The sequence below is a fragment of the Trichosurus vulpecula genome, chromosome 7 (genome assembly GCF_011100635.1).
Source record: "Trichosurus vulpecula isolate mTriVul1 chromosome 7, mTriVul1.pri, whole genome shotgun sequence".
Classification (NCBI taxonomy): domain Eukaryota; kingdom Metazoa; phylum Chordata; class Mammalia; order Diprotodontia; family Phalangeridae; genus Trichosurus; species Trichosurus vulpecula.
The window spans coordinates 138,416,626-138,437,307 of NC_050579.1; the positions used below are offsets into that span (position 1 = coordinate 138,416,626).

The following is a 20,682-nucleotide window of genomic DNA, read 5'->3' on the forward strand; positions in this document are numbered from 1 at the left end:
TATACAGTAGAAGTGACATAAAGCATATGATCAAATATATGTGAGCAGAAAAAAACGTCACTGATTATTTAATGATAGCTAGAGACCGACTATGTCCTCTGTTGATCTACATCCCATGTCAAGATCTGTAAAGTAAGGCACCCAACAAGCTGGTGGAGCCTCCAGTGAAGTATACACTGGAGGATATGGACAAGAATTGCATAGGATTAGAGGAAGGAGAGACCACTCTGAAAATAATGAAGAGTAGAAATGTGACCTAGGGATCATCTATGACTCTGATCAGGAACAACTAACTCAGTGACAGCAAATCTGGAGGCTTTTTGAGCTAGATGCTGTTGGTAACATAAATTCCTCACAGTAGGAAAGGAGGAAACAATTTGTGGCAAAGGTGAAACAGATGGAACCAGCTCCCATTTTAAACACCTTCATCTACAACCATATGAACCATGCCAGATGGTCATATCATTCCTGAAAGCTAGTTGACGACAAAGGTGAAAATGGAAGTTAAAGTTCAACTTCTAGGGTTTCCTGGGGAAATTTCCAATACCAACTGGACTTCTTGGGAATAACTTTAAAGTATTAGTTGTAGCTTCAACGGGCATAAGAGAAACTAACTTACACAACCTAGCCAAATATTGGTTAAAGGCACGAATTTTGTGAGGTTCAAATAGTCATCTATGTCAAGCACTTTGCAAACCTTAAAATATTATATAAATGCCAGTTTATTGTTGTCATTATTTTATTTATTATTATTATTATTGTTATCAATATTAACCAACAGTTGTAGCTTCGAGCCTGGGTGATGACTTCATTCCCTGAGCCTTCTATTGTACTCACTGCTTCTGAGCTTAAGCAATATTTTAAAAGAGAAATACAGGAGTGTGCTGGTAAATATTTAACAACCCAAGTTTGGAATTGGGGGTGGGAAATGTATGTGCATGCATTTTTAAGTTTAATCCACATTATATAACACTTTCTTAACTCTGGATAAAAACAGAACAATAAATCAAGCCCTGATTTGTAGCTTGTTGATTTCTGAGGTGTAAATGATCACAATGAAAATTTAATAATTAGTTTTCTACAGAAGTTAGAAGGTTGCTTTAGTAAACACTTAGTTAAAGGACTTAACAATGGTATCTTAACTCACCTTAATATAGGAGATTTTTAGATTTCCCCTATCTTTTTAACTCACTCAAGTTAAAATAAAAAGCAAAAGACCTCATTTCATTGCAGAGTGAGTTATAATCTCATCTCAAAGCAAACTTCTCCTTGTACTTAAATTGACCTCAATTCCTACCTTGTCTGGATCCTTGCCAGAGTTCAGGTTATAACTTAATTATATTCATCCTTGCTAAACCAGAAGAAGCTAAAATGAAACGGTGACTTTGGTGTATGACGCCAAAATCAATAACCATTAAGTGAATGAAGACATTTTTAATCAAACAAGCAGGAGGTTCCAAATGACTCACCACATCACCTCTAACATTCCAGGCAGAGAAAAGAGGGAAGAGATTTTGGGCTAATACTCTACAATATTCCATACTTTTCTCTACTCTCAAGAGAAAATATTTTGACACACGTGGTTTAAAGGCAATCAAATTTGGAGACTAAATCATAAGCAAAAATATAGTGACAAACTATGCATTCAGAGTCTTCTGGCAACACATTTTAAATTTCTTGAAGTAGACAGCTAGAAGAGAGGAGGGAAATAGATGAAAGTCACAGCTAATGGAAAAAAAATCTTTACCTATTTTGAGTGCTTGACTTCCTCTAATCATGTCCCTGACACCATGTAAATGCCAAGTACCATTTCCCATACAGCTTGGATACAGCAGATGTTGATATTAAAGTATATAGGTTACTGTGGAAGGATATTGTTCCAGAATGAAAAAAGAAGGGGCTGGTAGGGAAAAAAATGATTTTCCCATTTTAAAGTTATAACTCCAATAATAGGTTGTTTTTTTTTGGTAGTGGTGTTGTTTTGTTCCTACCATGGGATAGAAAGATGAAGAGATTAGAGAGGAAAATAACAGTACTTCAATTCTAAGCTTAAAAAAATTCAGCTGTAATATAAACGGAGAATGTGTGGGCTGGTTCTGCAGAAACTTCTCCTCCCTCTCTTCTCAAACCTCAGGGCTTCATATTAAATGGAACAAATCACATCCTTAATGGTTCTGCTCTGTTTGGTACAGCTGCATGCTGCAGGTGGTGCCCTAAAAATATAGTTTGTTTATTTTGTCATACAGAAGTCTGGAAAGTGGTACCTAGAAATGCAGCCACACCCCTTTTTCCTTTCCTTTACTCGAGGGATGAAAAGACTAAGATCTCAGTCAGACCTGGCATAGAAAGATCTGAGGAAGAAGGATGCATAGTGCTTGAGGCTCAGCACTGGATATGCTCCATTTTCTTTGGAGCCTTGGAGAAAAATTGACAAGCCGGCTATCTGTCACTGGGGTCACTAACAGTGTCAGCGAAGCAAACACCCAACCTCTGTTGGACAAAAGCCTCACGCTCTCATCAGAATTAACATCTCACAGCATATGTTGAAGGAAAAAAAATGAAAGTTTCACTATTTTTAAGGTTAAATATAAAACATAGGTTCAATACTTAAATGCTTAAAGAGAATCTGGAAGGGTCTTTAATTATGTGAGACACTAAAACAGCTTCCTTTTGATTTATGGGTATTCTTCTAAGCCCGTTTGTGTTAAACAAAATGAAGCATTTTTAAGAAGTCCTCAGATATTTTGAGTTTGATATTCTTCACCTGAAGTTCCCTGAAGGCTGCTGAAAATTCTTGGTGGATATTTTTAAATGTATGATATATGTATGGTACCATACAACTGTAAGAGGGAAGAGGCAGCAGGGTACAGTAGAGTGGTTACTAGACTGGGAATCAGAAGACCTTGGTTGTAGTTGATCTGTCAATCTACCAAGAAGCACATCTATTATATATTATTTATTAGGCTAGCTGCTGGAGACAGAAAGACACAAAATTAAGCAGTCCCTGGCACAAAGAGCTTTGATTTGATAAGGAGAGGAAGAGAATATGTGCATGTAATTATATATATGAAATATATAAAAAATAAATGCAAGGTAGTAATTTGAACATGGGTAGCTAGGTGGTGCAGTGGCTAGAGGGCCGGGCCTGGAGTCAGGAAGACTCTTCCTCCTGAGTTCAAATCTGCCCTCAGACACTTACTAGCTGTGTGACTCTGGGCAAGTCACTTTACCCTGTTTGCCTCAGTTTCCTCATCTGTAAAATGAGCTGGAGAAGGAAATGGCAAACCACTCCAGTATCTTTGCCAAGAAAACCTTCAAATAGGGTCACAAAGAGTTAGACACAACTAAAAAAAGACAAAAAACACTTTGAACAAGAATCAGGAAAGGCCTCATGTAGGTCTTGCTTGAATTAAGCTCCAAAGAAACTAAGGTTTCTAGATCTCAGGTAGAGTATAGCTCTGTCTTCTCCTAAGCTCATTTAGTCTATTGGGACCTTATAAGCTCCATCACCTGTAAATGAGGGGGTGATATTCCAGATTCCTTCTAGCCTTACACGTTTCAATGACTTCTCTGGGGCAAATGACTGATGATAATAATAATAGCTGGGCGTTCATACAGAGCTTTAAAGTTTATGAAGAAACTCAGATATATCATCTCATTTGACCCTCAAAGCAACCCTTGGAGGACGATGCTATTATTCACCTCATTTTACAGATGAGGGAACTGAGGTAAAGAGAAGTTAAGTCACTTATCTAGGGTCACATGCTAGTAAATAGAGGAGGCAAGATTTGAAGTCAGGTCTCCTTGAGGACTAACCACTAAATCACTGCTTCCCACAGTGATCATGGGTGCATGTGGGGAAATGGGCAAAGAAATGGGAAATGGTGCCCAGAAATGCTAGAACATAGTGGCTAATGCCCAGTTTGAGTTAGAAAAAGAGAATGGAGTTGGGTTTTGGCCTTAGAAGGAACAATAACCTCATGGAAGGGGAAAGGGAGGGAATAAGCATTTATGTATCACCTACTATTTGCCACACACTGGGCTAAGTGCTTTACAAATATAATCTCATTTGCTCTTCACAACAATCATGGGAGGGGGGGTGCTATTATTGTCTTCATTTTACAGCTGAGGAAACTGAGGCAAACAGAAGTTAAACACTCATCTAACAAGTCTCAGAGGACACATTTGAACTCAACTTTTCCTGACTTCAGGTCCGAGGCTCTATTCATTGAGCCACCTAGCTGCTACCTAGAAAATGTCTGGGCCTGTGTGTGGCTATAAGTACTGTCACTGTTCCTGACTAGGAACCATTTATTTACAGCCTCTGCTTGTGCTAGTGAATAACTGTCCCAGAAAAATTTATTTGTGAACCTTTTTATAAACTGTAAAACATCTGGGGGGGGGGGCAGAGCCAAGATGGCAGCTGGAAAGCAGGGACTTGCCTAGGGTTCTCCTCCAGGACCTTCCAAACACCAATAAAAAATGGCTCTGAACAAATTCTAGAACTGCAGAACCCAAGAAATAGCAGAGGGAAGCAGGGCTCCAGCCCAGGACAGCCTGGATGGTCACTGGATGAGCTCTATCACGCACTGAGCTGGGAGCAGAGCAGAAGCAGAGCTCAGTGTAGGCTGTGCCTGGACCAACCAGATCAGGAGCCAGGCAGAACAGGCCCTAGTGCCCTGAATCAGTGAGCTGTGGCAGTTACCAGACTTCTCAACCCACAAAAACCAGAGACGACAGAGAAGGTTAGTGGGAAAACCTTCTGGGACAGAGTGAAAGGAGTTTGTGGTTCAGCCACCACCCTGGGGGTAGCAGAGGTGGTGCAGCTACAGAACTACAGCTGCAGTTGCTTCCAGCCACAGGCCCACCTGGTGGGGGGTGGGAGGAGGAATTAAGTGGCGGATCAGAGCTGAAGTGCAGAGCCTGCTTAAGATCTGAGTCCAGTTCAGGTTGGTGGTTCTTGGGGGAGGAGGAGCACTGCTGTGACAGAGCTTACTGTATAGAAATAGCTCTGAAAACAACAGCACAGTCCCTCAAGCTTGGGACAAGGTACTCTATACTTTACAAGCAGTCATACCCCAACAAAAACTCAAGGGTCAAGTAGTTGGCTGGAAACATGGCCAGGCAGCAAAAACAGACTCAGATTCAGTCTCAGACTTTGGAATCTTTCTTTAGTGACAAAGAAGACCAAAAGCCAGAAGAAGTCAACAAAATCAAAGAGCCTACATCAAAAGCCTCCAAGAAAAACACGAACTGGTCTCAGGCCAGGGAAGAGCTCAAAAAGGATTTGGAAAAGCAAATTAGAGAAGTACAGGAAAAACTGGGAAGACAAATGAGAATGATGCAAGAAAACCATGAAAAGCAAGTCAATGACTGGCTAAAGGAGACCCCCAAAAAATACTGAAGAAAATAACGCCTTAAAAAATAGACTAACTCAAATGGCAAAAGAGCTCCAAAAAGCCAATGAGGAGAAGAACGCCTTGAAAGGCAGAATTAGCTAAATGGAAAAGGAAGTCCAAAAGACCACTGAAGAAAATACTACCTTAAAAATTAGATTGGAGCAGATGGAAGCTAGTGACTTTATGAGAAATCAAGATACTGTAAAAGAGAACCAAAGGAATGAAAAAGTGGAAAACAATTTGAAAAACTCATTGGAAAAACCACTGACCTGGAAAATAGATCCAGGAGAGATAATTTAAAAATTATTGGACTACCTGAAAGCCATGATCAAAAAAAGAGCCTAGATATCATCTTTCAAGAAATTATCAAGGAGAACTGCCCTGATATTCTAGAGCCAGAGGGTAAAATAGAAATTGAAAGAATCCACCAATCACATCCTGAAAAAGATCCCAAAAAGAAAACTCTGGGGAATATTGTCGCCAAATTCCAGAACTCCCAGATCAAGGAGAATATATTGCAAGCAGCTAGAAAGAAACAATTTGAGTATTGTGGAAACATAATCAGGATAACACAAGATCTAGCGACTTCTACATTAAGGGATCGAAGGGCTTAGAATATGATATTCCAGGGGTCAATGGAGCTAGGATTAAAACAAAGAATCACCTACCCAGCAAAACTGAGTATCATGCTCCAAGGCAAAATATGGATTTTCAATAAAATAGAGGACTTTCAAGCTTTCTCAGTGAAAAGACTAGAGCTGAATACAAAATTTGACTTTCAAACACAAGAATCAAGAGAAGCATGAAAAGGTAAACAAGAAAGAGAAATCACAAGGTACTTACTAAAGTTGAACTGTTTTGTTTACATTCCTACATGGAAAGATGATGTGTATAATTCATGAGACCTTGATATTAGGGTAGCTGAAGGTAATATACATACATATGTATTTATATGTATATATATATATGTATACATATACATATATGTATACATATATGTATATGTATACATATATATATATATGTATATATATATATATATATATAGACAGAAGGCACAGGGTGAGTTGAATATGAAGAGATGATATCTAAAAAAAATCAAATTAAGGGATTAGAGAGGAATATATTGAGAGAAGGAGAAAGGGAGAGATAGAATGGGGTAAATTATCTTGCATAAAAGTGGCAAGAAAAATCAGGTCTGTTGGGAGGGAAGAGGGGGCAGGTTAGGGGGAATGAGTGAATCTTGCTTTCATTGGATTTGACCTGAGGAGGGAGTACCATACACACTCAATTGGGTATCTTACCCCACAGGAAAGAAGGAGGAAGGAGATTAAAAAGGGGGGGATGATAGAAGGGAGGGCAGATAGGGAGAGGAGGTAATCAAAAGCAAACACTTTTGAAAAGGGACAGGGTCAAGGGAGAAAATTGAATAAAGGGGGATAGGATAGGGAGGAGCAAAATATAGTTAGTCTTTTACAACTTGAGTATTGTGGAAGGGTTTTCCATATTGATATACATATGGCCTATGTTGAATTGCTTGCCTTCTTAGGGAGGGTGGGTGGGGAGGGAAGAGGGGAGAGAACTTGGAACTCAAATTTTTAAAAGAAGATGTTAAAAAAAAGTTTTTGCATGCAACTAGGAAACAAGATATACAGGCAATGGGGCATATACCTCTATCTTGCCCTACAAGAAAGTAAGGGTAAAGGGGATGGGGGTTAGTGGGGTGACCAAAGGGAGGGCTGACTGGGGAATGGGACAAAAAGAATATATGCCATCTTGGAGTGGGGGGGAGGGTAGAAATGGGGAGAAAATTTGTAATTCAAACTCTTGTGAAAATTAATGTTAAAAACTGAAAATATTAAACAAACAAACAAACAAATAAATAAATAAATAAAAAGAATTAAAGGGAGGGAGGGAGTATAGTACAGGGACATACAGCAGCTTGTACAAAGAGATGGGAGATGGACCATAGTGTTTGGGGAAGAGCAAGTAGCCCAGTTTGGCTGGAGAGTATTCTGTACGAAGGAGAAAAATACCCAATGAGCCTAGAAATGCATATGGAGCCAACTTGGAAAGGGTATAAATGCCAAATAGAAGAGCTTGTGTTTTTATTTTTTAATTTATTCTTATATGTTTGTGTTTTTACTATTAATGGATTATCTACAAGTTATCACTATATATATGTACTATATATTTTAAAATGATTAAATAAGAAAAAATCTGAATGAACACTAATATAATTTGGATTGGCTGATTTTTCTACAGTGAAAAAATAGGATATATTTTTACTCCTTGGAAAGCTACTTTTTAAGGAATGAAATAACTAATGTTTTCTAGTGGTCTGGCAGCAAAGATAACAAAGAAAACTTGGATTTAAGGGGCCCCATTTGGAAATACAGAAGGCACCAGAGAAGTCAAGTATGATATCATGATTCTACCCCTCAGAAATGTGAATGACGATGGTATTACTGACAGTGATGGAGAGAATGAGAGGAGAGGTGAAGACTTGGGAGGAGAGTGAGCAAGCTTAGCAACAGACATGTCAGAGAGACAGGAAGAGATAAATTGATGGAGATTGGGGGAAGGCAAAGAGGTTAAAAAAAGAAGTCTCAAGGAAACACAAGTAAAGGGAATGGATTAAAGAATGAAAAGACTGCACCTCTGAAGGAAATAAGGGGTACTGAGAAAAGAAAGATCAAAGATTAATTATCCTTAAGCTTTGTCCCTTTAATGTCCTTTTAAATATGGAAAATAAAAACAAATTTTGTAAACCAATTTTATCTAATAGCTTGATTTATCTCCACTGGATTGACTAATTATTTTCTTTAAATTTTGACCCAGTTAAATGATTATACAAAATTCAAGTAAACATATCTCAGACTGTCCCTTGGGTACCCCAAGACCTGCTGCTTCCTTCCAGGAGGCATGCTTGCTCAACAACAGACCAGTGAACATTCTCTGAAATGTGCAACCTAATAATAATAGTGATGATAATAATAACTAGACTTCATATAGTGCTTTAATACTGGTATAGTATTTTGTACATGTGATCCTCACAACAAGCCTAGGAGCTAGGTGCTAATGTTAGCCTCATTTTTCAGATCAGGAAGCAGGCTAAGACAGGATAAGTGCTTTGCCGAGGTTATTTGCTAGCAAGGGTCTTAGAAAGGTTTCAAACACAGGCCTTCTTGACTCTAAGTTCTGCACTCTTTCTACTGAACTGCTTACCTATCTAAAACTAAGAAAAAATTCATGTGGCCAACGGCAGGTGTTAATAGGTACTTAAGCTGATGAAGGTGAATCAGGTAGTATCAAGCACCTACTGAGCCCTCTAATAGGTGCTAACAGAGTTTAGGTATTTTTTAAGTCACACCTTTGCCAGTTTTGCAGAATAGAATAATGCACCCACAGCTTCTTAAAGGTCTCTAAGCTAGAGTAGGTATATGATAGTATAATACAAATCAGCAAGAAGAGTCCAAATTACTGATTCAGAAATTATTTTATATATTTTTCAGGGGTCTACCTGTATGTACTATAGGAACTGAGGTCAATTTGTATTAATTACAAAATGATAGGACCCAGTTACATAAAAGCCTAGAGAATACTGCAGTACGAAGAATAGCCAGAAGCTAGTGTTATTGTTCATCCTTCATTCTCCAAAAGGACCAATGACACCACCAGTGTGATGTCTTGACTTGCATACGAATTGGATTTAAGTAAGACAAACCTGTGCAGTCATTAGCCTCACTCTCTCCTCCAGTCATCTGAGTCCAGTGACAAGACAAAGGTCAAGACAACTGTCCATGGCCCAGGATGTAGTGGGTGACCTTGACCTTTCTAAAATAAGGTCTTTCCCAGGTCTCAGTGTGTCTGAGGCTAGGGCTATTCAGTGATGAAGGGCTACATAAGAACTGAGACCAAGAATGGCCCGATTTACCATCCCAAAGATATCAATGTGGGAGGGGAAACAAGAGTGGGGAACCTGCAGCCTCAAGGCCACGTGTGGCTTTCTAGGTCCTTGGATACAGCCTTTTAACTGAGTCCAAGTTTTACAGAACAAATCCTTTTACTAATGGGATTTCTTTTGTGAAGTTTGGATTCACTCAGAAGGCTGCACTTGAGGACCTAGAGGGCCATAGCAGGTTCCATCCCTGCTTAGAGTATTATTGACCTTTCAATGAAAGCCAGAATGATTTGGATTTAAAAGCACAGTCAAGTAGCTCCATTTAAAACTCTTAATATGTAATCATTAACCCAGAATATACCTCAATATACCAATCTCCAGTATCTGGATTTGCATGAACAAGTTCTAACTATAAGAGCAATCTCAAAACCGAAAAATAAATAAAATTCTTTCTTTGGTTGATGTGCCCCCACCACAAATTTACTCTCAGAGGAATCTGCAAATATAAGTTAATGCCATATTTACAGATATGAGTGAAATAGCCTCAATTTCTCTATAAGCACTAAAGGTAATAGTGCATTTAGGTACAAGACAGCCTTTATATGTTTTCTCAGAAAATGAAGAAAACATATAAAACACTCAGAGTAGCCCAGGAAAAAAACAAAATAAAAATCTCAATATGATTTTTCTACCTCTCTGGTGAGTCCTAACATTTCTCAGATTCCTATATAGTACCAAAGACATTAAATTGAATTATACAAGGTGATTTTGGAGACTCATTTACAATTACCATTTGCCAAAAGGACCACATTTACTATTACATCCCCTATAGAGTCTAGGATAATATAATATTCTAATATGGAAATTAGAAACACTGAAAGTATATGAATGAACCATATGCATCTCAAGACCTATGAGTTCCCTATGAGACAAAATGTTAGAACAGAAATCATAGTATTATGGAGTTGGCCTAAAAAGACAATGGGACAAACATGGCTGAAAGAGAAGAAAAGAAAGGAGGAAGATTAATTGTAAGCATATATCACATAACCAGTGGAGGGGAAGAACTGTGTGGGTTGAGAAAAGTAGATAGACTTTAAAATCACATTTATATTGATAGTAAAAAGCAAAGATGCAGGAGGAACATTATAGCTGAATGTTTTCCATACTGTATAAATACTGTTTAGCTTAAAAATGTTTGCCCATTTTAGAAAACTCTTTTTTTGCTCAAGCATTACATACTAAACAATAAATTATTCTGCCTATTATGTCTCTGTCCTTATAAATCTTCTTTACATTTTTCTTTGCAAATGCAACAGTTTTACTGTACAACACCAGAAAATATCTTATTATTCTATAATCTAATACTGTGTTTGGTTTTTCTTGTGAGGAAGAAATCGCTATCTAAATATTTTCCAGGCCAGCTTTGCATCTCAATAATTGCCACTGACCAAAGATTTCTTAGAAGACAAAAATATTGTAAACTGAAATGGAAGTAACTTGTTTACAGCCAATGAATCCTTTAATTTATATACTATTTATATATGTATATACATGTAGTCATAAATATACACTATGATTTAATTGGATTCCTTATTGCCTTTCTGATATTGAAATCATAAAAAGTACATTAAAAGAATAAAACTGCATATTGTACACTGTACATGAGACATACAGACAGTCCCCAACTGAAAATCTCCTGTTAGCAAAGGATTCTCTAATTATTTATAATTAGTTATGGGCTACTTTTCAGATCCTCACAACCACCTTCAATAAAATCCTATATTTCCATGAGTTTCTCATTTTATTTATTTTTCCATTTTTATTTTATTTTCCCATAGAATAACTTCTAATGAATTTCCCATTATTTATGTGAATTGGGACAAATGATGCTAGCTCTGAAGGTGATTTTTGGCACCCCAAAATAGAGTGGGAAATGGATAGTAAGGATGTATATGATTTTACTCCTGCATTTCTCTAAGCACATGAGAACAGCAATTTAGCAAGTGGTGTTCCAATGATGTACAAAAAAATAAGGACCTCCAAAAGAAGTAGTGGATTTGATCTGGGAGGATTTTGGTTTTTCCCTCCCATAGCTTCCCAGCAAGGAAAAGAAGGAAAAGTCTCATCAACAACAATAGTTGCCATTTCTGTAGTGTTCTAAGGTTTGCAGAGCACCTTTCATAGATTATCGTAGTTGAGCCTCACAATAACAGTGAAGTTGATGCTACAGATATTATTAGCCTCATTTTGTAGATAAGGAAACAGGCTTAAAGAGTCTAAGGAACTTGCTCAGGGTCATACAATTAGTCAAGATCACAGGCAGGATTTGAATCCAAGTCTCTTTGATGCCAAATTTCAGCACTCTCTGCCACCCCGGTTCTCACTATAGTATTCTTATTAACTTCATTGGCTTCCTAGTGTATACTGAGTCAGTTTAAAGTCTTCTGCCTGGCATTCAAAGCCCTCTATAACCTGGCATTAATGTAACTTTACCGACTTAGTTCATATACTCTGCCCCATGCATTCTAATCCTCCAGTCAATGGAGGATTTCCCTTAATGAATATTTATTTTATTGTGGTATTATAGTGGACAAATTGAGGAATATGGTGAATAAATTACTTGTCCACAATAATAAATTAGATTAGTGTGGAGCTAAAACTGGAAATCAAAGATTCCTAACACTTAGTTCACTGTTTTCCCTCCCCTCTACCAACCATATCACTGGATTTTATTTGATGGAGAAAAAGGAAGCATAAGCTATGTTAATAGCAGTAAACATTAGCTCTAATTTAATTTTACAGAGCTTTACAATCACATGCACATCTGCTTGTGCATGTATTCAGAAAGCACATCCATCAATTTAAAAGGATGCCTTTAAAAGGTAAGCATTCAAACTGAAGGATGTGCCACTGACTTTTTATAGGACTCACCCTCTCCAACAGGCAACTCAATCTGTGTAGGTAAAACTGAGTATTCCTACCACTGGAAGTGATATTCGAGCTACCTGATATTGGCTGAAGGAATTCAGGAGGGAGGAAAAGGTCAAATAGGTGTTCAATAAGAAGGTGACTCTCTTCTTTAAAGAGACTGGAAAGCAATGATTAATGTCTTTTGACTACCAAGGGATAAATCTATACTTGGACTGTGGATAGCTTGTGAGACATTCTTGCTTTTATGTATTTCCTGGTACCCAGTTGCATCAAGTAACTTCTGATCTACAACCCATTTATTACTATCATGACTCAGGAGTATTTAGCTGATCCCTTAATGAGAAGATCTCCATGTTCCTACTGTGGTTTGTATCTGCCTGCCTCTCTCTGTCTCTCTCTATATTCTCCCTCCAGCCACAAAGAGAAATAGAACATTGTTATTTGTTGATGTTCCGGAAATGTAAGTCAAAACTACCCCGCTGAATGACTATTTTTCGCGAACATATCTGTGTGACTTGTGCGTTCACAATAACAGGGACCAGAGTAACGTGTAGTAAGAGAAGAAAATCACAGGCTGCTAAAACATTCAGGGTACTTGGCAAAGGATCTGATTGCTTGTCATTCTGTACCTTCTCTGTTACATGTAAACTGAGGTCTTATCTAAGGAAGACAGCTGTTGTTCAGTCATTGACACTACAAATAAGTTTGCTATGTTTTGAACTCTCTAGTATGGAAACTAATGTATGAAAGTTCTATTTCCTTATTCTTCTTCTAATGAAGTAGTTGGAATTTTAGGATCGTTTGCCTTGCTTTATGCAATATTAAGCAATTAGACCTTAAATTGCACTAAAACTTTTGAAACACCTTGTATATTTATGAATATATTGACATATGTCTATGTACATCTGTATATACATACACACACATACATATTTATGTTCCCACCCCAAAAGTTGCAGTTGTCAGATTTTGATAAACTGAATAATTTAAAGCAATCCAAGAAGGTTTGCTATTTAGAGGAACGCTGCCGGGAATATTTTTATAATCTGAAGAATAGCCTATTTGCTTTAACCTACCTTTTACTCTATTGTACCTCTACCCTGTTTTCTAAGTTTAGATTTGGATATTTTAGGTTTTATTCATTTAATAAACATTCATTAAATACAAATTATTTGTAATACAAAATGACTTATGTGTGTCTGTATTTTATCAAAACTGGGCCCAATTCAATTCAACATACATTTCTTAAGCTACTACTACAAGAAGTGAGTACAAACAGAAAAAAAAATGCCCCCAGCATGTTGGCAGACTCCATAGGGAGAAGTCAAAAGATGATATGGCCAAGTGTAATAGAAAATGAAGAGGAGATGGGTTGGATGCATACTGATGGAGAGGATATCCACATTGATGAAATCATAGATCAACTGAATTTTCAACGTAAGCGTAAGACATTGTGCTAGGTACTAGGGCAGGGGTGAGGAACTTGCAGCCTCAAGGCCACATGTAGCCCTGTAGGTCCTCAGGTGCAGCCCTTTGACTGAATCCAAACTTCACAGAATAAATTCCCTTAATAAAAGGATTTGTTCTATAAAACTTGGACTCAGTCCAAAGGCCACACACACCCAAGGACCTAGAAGGCCCTATGTGGTCTCAAGGCCACATGTTCCCCATCCCTGTACCAGGGCATCAGAGGAATCAAACAAACTCGTCCTCCCCTAAATTTGAGGGGCTTATGTTCTACTGGATTCCTATACAACCTAATATAGTTGACGCTATGGGCCAGGAAAATACTTGTAGATAAAGGATATAATTTTGGCTTTAGGGCATTATAGACCAAGATGCCACCTGGGATGCAATAATAGAATTTTGGCAGGACTTTCTGCTCTGTTGATAGCTGTATAATTAATAGGATCCCTCCTTAATTATATATATATATATATATATATATCATACTGTTATAGTTCCTCTTTTCTTTTGAATGTAGACAGAATCTTCCTTGCATATGATACAAGATGCAAATGCAGATTATGCGAACATAATTTCATAATGAGACAAGAATTAATTGACAGAAGGCTGAACAATGGTGTGACAGGCATATTTAAAGGGCAAGAATGTGATAGAGAAAAAGTGAGTGAATATGATGATAAAAAAAGAATTGCAGAGATTGGGAATGAATTAAGACCACAAGTAAGAAGACCAATGCCCTGTGAACATTGCTCTAAGTTGGATTCACTCACTCATTTGATATTTAATAAGTGCTTATCTTGTGCATAGTGCTAGGCTAGACATTATAGGATATACAACGATGGAGTGGGAAAGAACATTTATTTAACACTACATACCAGGCACTGTGCTAAGTGCTTTATGAATACTCTACAAGGTAAGTACAACATAGGACCTATATTCTCAAGGACACTGCAATTCTGTAGATGCTTAGGAAGAGACACAAAATAATTCAAAAGAGTGTCAGGGTGTGATGAAGGAAGACTAGATGGTTTGGACCCTTAGGGGGCTAGTAGGAGAGTCGTTATGGCAAGAACCCTGAGGTTTTCCCTGAAGAAGCAGACAGTAAAGATTTCATTTTTCTCAAATATTGGGTACGGGGAGATAAGCCAGGAGTTAAAAACAAGATGATTAGTGGAAGAACTAAACTAATGTGGTAAGCTGGACAGAATTATACTCAGTAACTTTTGCATGTCTGCAACTTCTTACCTGTTAGAGAAATCACCTAGAAGCTATCCACATCATAGCTGTTACTCTCTCCCTGAAATCTGATTGGATAAAGATTCAGATGACAATTGAATGCAAGCTATATGAAGGCAACAGCTGTTTTTGCATCCTCATAATTAGCATAAGGCCCGTCACACAGTAAGGGCCTAATAAATGATTAATGATTGATTGAAAGACTATATTACAGATATGCAGTGGGTCCCTGAAAAGGAACCAGAGGAAAAACACCTTTTCCCTCTCCAGTAGCCATAGGAAGTTATCATTCATGAAAAATGGTATCCTTTTATTTCTGGGCCACCATAGGCTAACACACAACATTCAAGATATGTAGTTTTTCCTTAATACTGCATAAATATTTGGATTTTCCTATTCAAGAGAAAAGGCTTTATTAAAACCATTATAATATTCTGGAATCACAATTTCCAATCTATTTATTCACATTTAAACCAGCCTACACATTTTGCCATTCAGATATCCAGAGAAGAAAACAGAATGAGACTTACTTATTGGAAGATTATTCAGCATTTTAAGCAAATACATCATCCATTTCCCCCTCATTTTCTTGGATTGCCGTGTTCTAGAAAATACTACATGATATAATAGCCCCAGGGTATCCCTTGTGGGTACACTAAATGGTATTTGAGGGGTCTGAAGGAATTAATTTTTCTTCCTAAATATCTAAGCCAGGCATCAACGTTCCAAAGGGAATTCTGTGTCAATTAATAATCATTTAAAGATTGGACAACACATGTTACAACTTCACCGGCTAGAGAAAGATCTGTAAGCTAGACGCTGTGTGTATACTCCTATCGGGCAAGATTCAAAAGTAATTTTGTGCTATTTAGCCTCAAACACTCAACAGCTCTGTGACTCAAGGTACACACTCAACCTACAGGGATTAATAGCATCTACCTCAGAGAGGTTGTGAGGATTAAATGAGATGATGTATAGGTAAAATACTTTGGAACCTTAGAGTGCTATATGATGAGGTTTAGTCATGTCTGATGCTTTATTCACCCCATCTTAGGTTTTCTTGGAAAAGATACTGGATGGGTTTGCCATTTTATTCTCCTGCTTATTTTACAGCTCAGGAAACTGAGGCAAACAGGGTTATGTGACTTGCCTGGGATCACACAGTAAGTGTGATCAAATCTGAGGCCAGATTTGAACTCAGGAAAATTAGTCTGCCTGACTCTAGACTGTTATATAAATGTTAGCTATTATTCCAATCCATGAATAGAGATGTTAGAAAACTGGTTTTATTTCTTCCATTGGCAATCTATTTTCCCTATATCTTTCCTTTTCAGATAATGTCACCTGCATCCTTTTTTGCCACAGGAACATATGCAAAATATTTTTTCTTCTACTTTATATCAACTGATATCACACCTAAAAGCATCAATGATGGCTGCATCAGAGAGAAAAAGGCCCCAAAGCATATATAGCATTTCATACAATGAATAAGTAAGGCAAGAAGAAAATTCCAGCAGTACTATCATTAGCACTTACTGCAAGGATGATCTGGAGAGAACTGTGTGCCACTTCTATGTACTGGTACTCGAGCAAACACCCTGAGACCGTGATATAGCGATGGTCCTCTGGGGCCCAGTCGGGGGCTGGTGTCACTGATGTCACAGTACATCCTGGGCCATTCTCCATCCACCAAGAACGGTGCATTGAGATATTAAAAGTCAGAATCAGATCTGTTTCCTGTAAGAAGACAATTTACAGGGAAGAGAATTATTCCTTGAGCATTAGTCTGCATATTCCGGGTTGATAGCTGTTTTGTGTTTCCAATCCACTCTGAGAGGTGATCTCAGCCATCATATTGAAGAGGGAAGCATCAAAAGTAAAAGGCGATCAGCTCCACTTAAAGATTATGTGTCTATGGACTCCACTTCTGAAGATTTGTCTGACAGACACAGTGCAATGAAAAATATCTTATTAGAAGTGGCTCAGCAGGAAAAAAATTCCCCATAGCTTACATCGCTTTCAGCAGTGGAGAGCATTAGTACTTAGGGACTCCTAAAGATTTCAAAGTGTGACCACTGAACCAGTTTTACCACTTTGGATCTGGCATAATTCTATTTTGTTAGGGAGCTGCTGTGTATTTCCTCTCTCTCAGAAGTACTCACTTTGGGGAAAAAAATAAGAAAGATACTGATTTGAAATTAATTCCTCTTGGAAATTCACGGTCATTTTCTATTTGGTCATGACTAATGGTACAACTGATAATAGCTTTCCCAAATGAATTCACAAATAACGTGACTCCGACTCATCCTCGCAGCCTCTTTAATATCTTACACAATTACTGACCATAACACAAGTTTACTCATTTCCCAACACAGGAATTTTCTTTTCAAGGAAAAAACTAGGAAGTATTCATCTATCTTCATGAAGATGGAGGCTACATCTTGATCATTAGACAACACCTATTACTGGATGAAGGGTAATGTACTGAATATTTTGGAGAGGTAGAAAAGGAGTGGAAGGCATGATCACTACCTCTTCAGAAGGTTATAAATACTTATAAATATGTAAACATGAAAAGGCCTAGAGAAAAAATACTAAAGAACTAAACACACGTACACATGCACGACAGCGGCGGGCGGGGGGGGGGGGAAGGGAGGAAGGAGAATTAGAAGCTCCTTTTTAGAAATATATGTGTGGATACTCTCTAATTTGGAAAATAGTAAGAATGCAAGGTTATCATTATTGTGATCAAGAAATATGTTTTAAAATTATGTAGCAAAGTCCATTTTTTCAATAAGTTCTCACAAATATTTTGACATTAGATGTTTACAGGAAGCATGGTAGATAGGGCAGTAAATGAGAGCTTTGCTTTCATACAGAAGGAAACTAAAGTACAGAGGAAGTTAAATCCTTGACTAAATTCACCCATAATAAGAGACAGATGCAGTACAAGAAACCAGATCTCCTAACTCCCATCTCTTCCTCCTTTTTCACTAGATTATATAAAAGAAATTGAATGGGAGAATCGAAGTAGGTATGGCTTAGAAAGATATTGATACAGGGGAAGATTCTGTCCAGCAAGAGCAGATAGCACCCATTTGCTATGCACATATTGGCTCCTCCAGAAATACGAATTCATGAGGATAAATGATAACTTTTTAGGACCATAAATCTAGATGGAGAGTAGAATCATCCCAAAGTAAAGTGGCTGCTATGTTTGCAGAAAACTGTGAACATTGCAATTTCATTTTTGATTGTTTGAACGACCAGGCAGACCGCCATACTGAGGGGACCTGTGGTCTAACTCTGACTCTGCCACTGAGGCGCTGTATGTCTTACCAATCGCATCATCTCTCTTGGCTCAAGTTCCTTCAACTGTAAAATAAAGGGTTGGTCTAGATGGTTTCTAAGGTCACTACTCTCTGTGAAAACATGTGAGACAGACTCAAGATTGATATTATGTCACAGGCTTTGCCATCTCCAGTTATCCTGATTTATATCTTGCCATTGGACTCAAATGGCTTTGGAGGAGAAAGTGAGGCTGGTGACTTCGTACAACCCTCCCTCACTTAAATCCAATTCACTCGCAAGTCATGGCAACATCTTCCTGATGCCATGGTCCTCATCAAGATTGAAGGACAAACCACAACATTATGTCATGGAGAGGGAGAAAAATATTTCTTGCTTCTTGTAAATAAAAGCTGAAAGATACTTAAGGGACCACTGTGTGCATGTTTGAGATGTAGCTTTTGCAGTTAATTTTTATGATCATAATTCTTTTCAAACATAAGAAGAAAAAATTATAATTTCATCAGCATGCTTTTCACCAGCGTAGGCTGAACTGCTCAACTTTGACTTGGTTGGTAAATCCTACCCAGGTGCCTGAGATTTAGAGAGATAAAATGATTGTTAGGTTCACATGGCTACTGTGTGTGTCAGAAGTGGGATTTGAACAAGTCACCCTGTCTCTGTAAACTTTAAAATGAAAGCCAGCAGTTCAGAATTGAATTTGAAATTGACACAATCTGAACTGATCTAGCATTTTCTACCACAGTTTTTCTAGTGAAACTGTCTTCTGGGAACCAAGATGAGATAGCATTGGAGATGCAGAATAGGGATTTGTCTTCTGTATTATGTAGTTGTTTATTGTAATAAGTTGGAAGACAGGGGTTTCTTCAGAAAAGAGTCATTAGGGAATTCTCAAGAGATTATATGGAATATCCTTGGGGAAAAAAGGGGACACTGGTTTGTTTGGCTCTTGGAATTCCTAGTTTCCTTTGAGACTCAACTCAAGTATCATCTACTGTTGGAGGCTTTACCTGATGCCCCAGCTGCTAGTATATTCTCCTTCAAGGTTACCTTATACGAGATTTGTGTATGTCTTGCAACTATACATGTACATGTGGCCTCCCTGATTGGAATGTAAGCTCCTTGAGATAGGGGAGTTGGTTCTCTTTTGTCTTTGTATGGCTAGCACTTAGCATACTGATTACCATATAGTAGGAAAGAACTAAATAAATGCTTGTTATAAGACTGATTGCAGAGGGTGAGGTGCAAAGCACCAAGCTTTGAGAATCAGAAAAGTGCATTCTAGCCTCAGCTCAGCCACTAGTAAACTGCCCAACAATGGGCATCTCTGAACCTCTGTTTTCTCATTTAAAAAAAATGAAGTGGTTGGATTAATACCAGATGACCCTTTGTCTCTAAAATTCTGTGATAACAGACAATTTTATTCAAGAACAAAAAGGGGGCAATACAATATGTAAGCAAGAAAAGAAAGGCTTTTTAAAAAAAGAGAGAGACTTGGAAATGGTCCTTCTCTGCCATGAGTAAAGGTGAGGGGTGGGGCAGCAAACTGGAGTCATCAATTGATCCTGAGAGCCTAATAGATCTGTTGAGAGGCCAAACTGTTTTCATGTAAGGTTGTCAAATCTTTGTTTGCTAATGAGCCTAATTCATTGAGACTAGGGGAAAGAACTGATGGGCACTCTCACTCTGAATTGGCAGGCTTCTCTGTCAAGCAGCTCTGGGTAGAATATTAACTTTCATTTAGGTGGCGCATGGGAAAGAGTGCTGGGCCTGGAATCAGGAAAACCTGAGTTCAGATCTGGCCTCGGACACTGTGACCTTGGGCAAGTCATTTAACCTCTATTTGCTTCACTTTTTTCAAGTGTAAAATGGTGGTAATGACAGTAGCTATCTTGCAGGGTTGTTGGAAGGATTAAATGAGATAATATTTTTAAGAATGCACTCAACACAGTGCCTGGTACATAGTAGGCACTATTTATATGCTTATTGCCTCCCTCTTCCCCTTCAATCTTTATATTTGGACAGGAGGAACCGGACACATTTTATTAAGTTTGATATTAATGTATAAAGATGGATACAACTGTGCTGTCAAGAAAGCATTTCTGTTCACACTTCATGTGTCCAAAGAAGTCTCCTACTAAATTTAGCAAAAATATCAATACATTTAAACCCATATTTCTGGCCTTTTACTTCTTTCAATAGTTGGCTGTTTTGTTTCACAAACCCTTGGCACAGTTTGGTCTCTCTCCAAACTTCCTTTTTCCCCATCACTACATAAAGCATGTAGATGGTAATTATTAAGAAGCTTAAAAAGCACCCAACTAGGAGCAATATTAAATCTCAATAACAAGAGAATTTCTTGAAAATCAAATAATTGAAACTCATGTTTGCCATGGATTTAGATCTGAGAAACATTTAAAGCATAAAGTGGGT

The 20,682-nt window shown here is 37.9% G+C and overlaps 1 protein-coding gene across 1 annotated transcript in view; it reads right to left on the bottom strand.

Moving 5' to 3' along the window:
• The window catches only part of NKAIN2 (sodium/potassium transporting ATPase interacting 2), a 1,347,683-nt gene that overhangs the window by 214,724 nt on the left and 1,112,277 nt on the right, over positions 1-20,682 (bottom strand). The window contains exon 4 of the mRNA XM_036768989.1: positions 16,477-16,677. Within this exon, the coding sequence (XP_036624884.1) occupies positions 16,477-16,677 (201 nt within the window). The remainder of the gene's footprint in view (positions 1-16,476; positions 16,678-20,682) is intronic.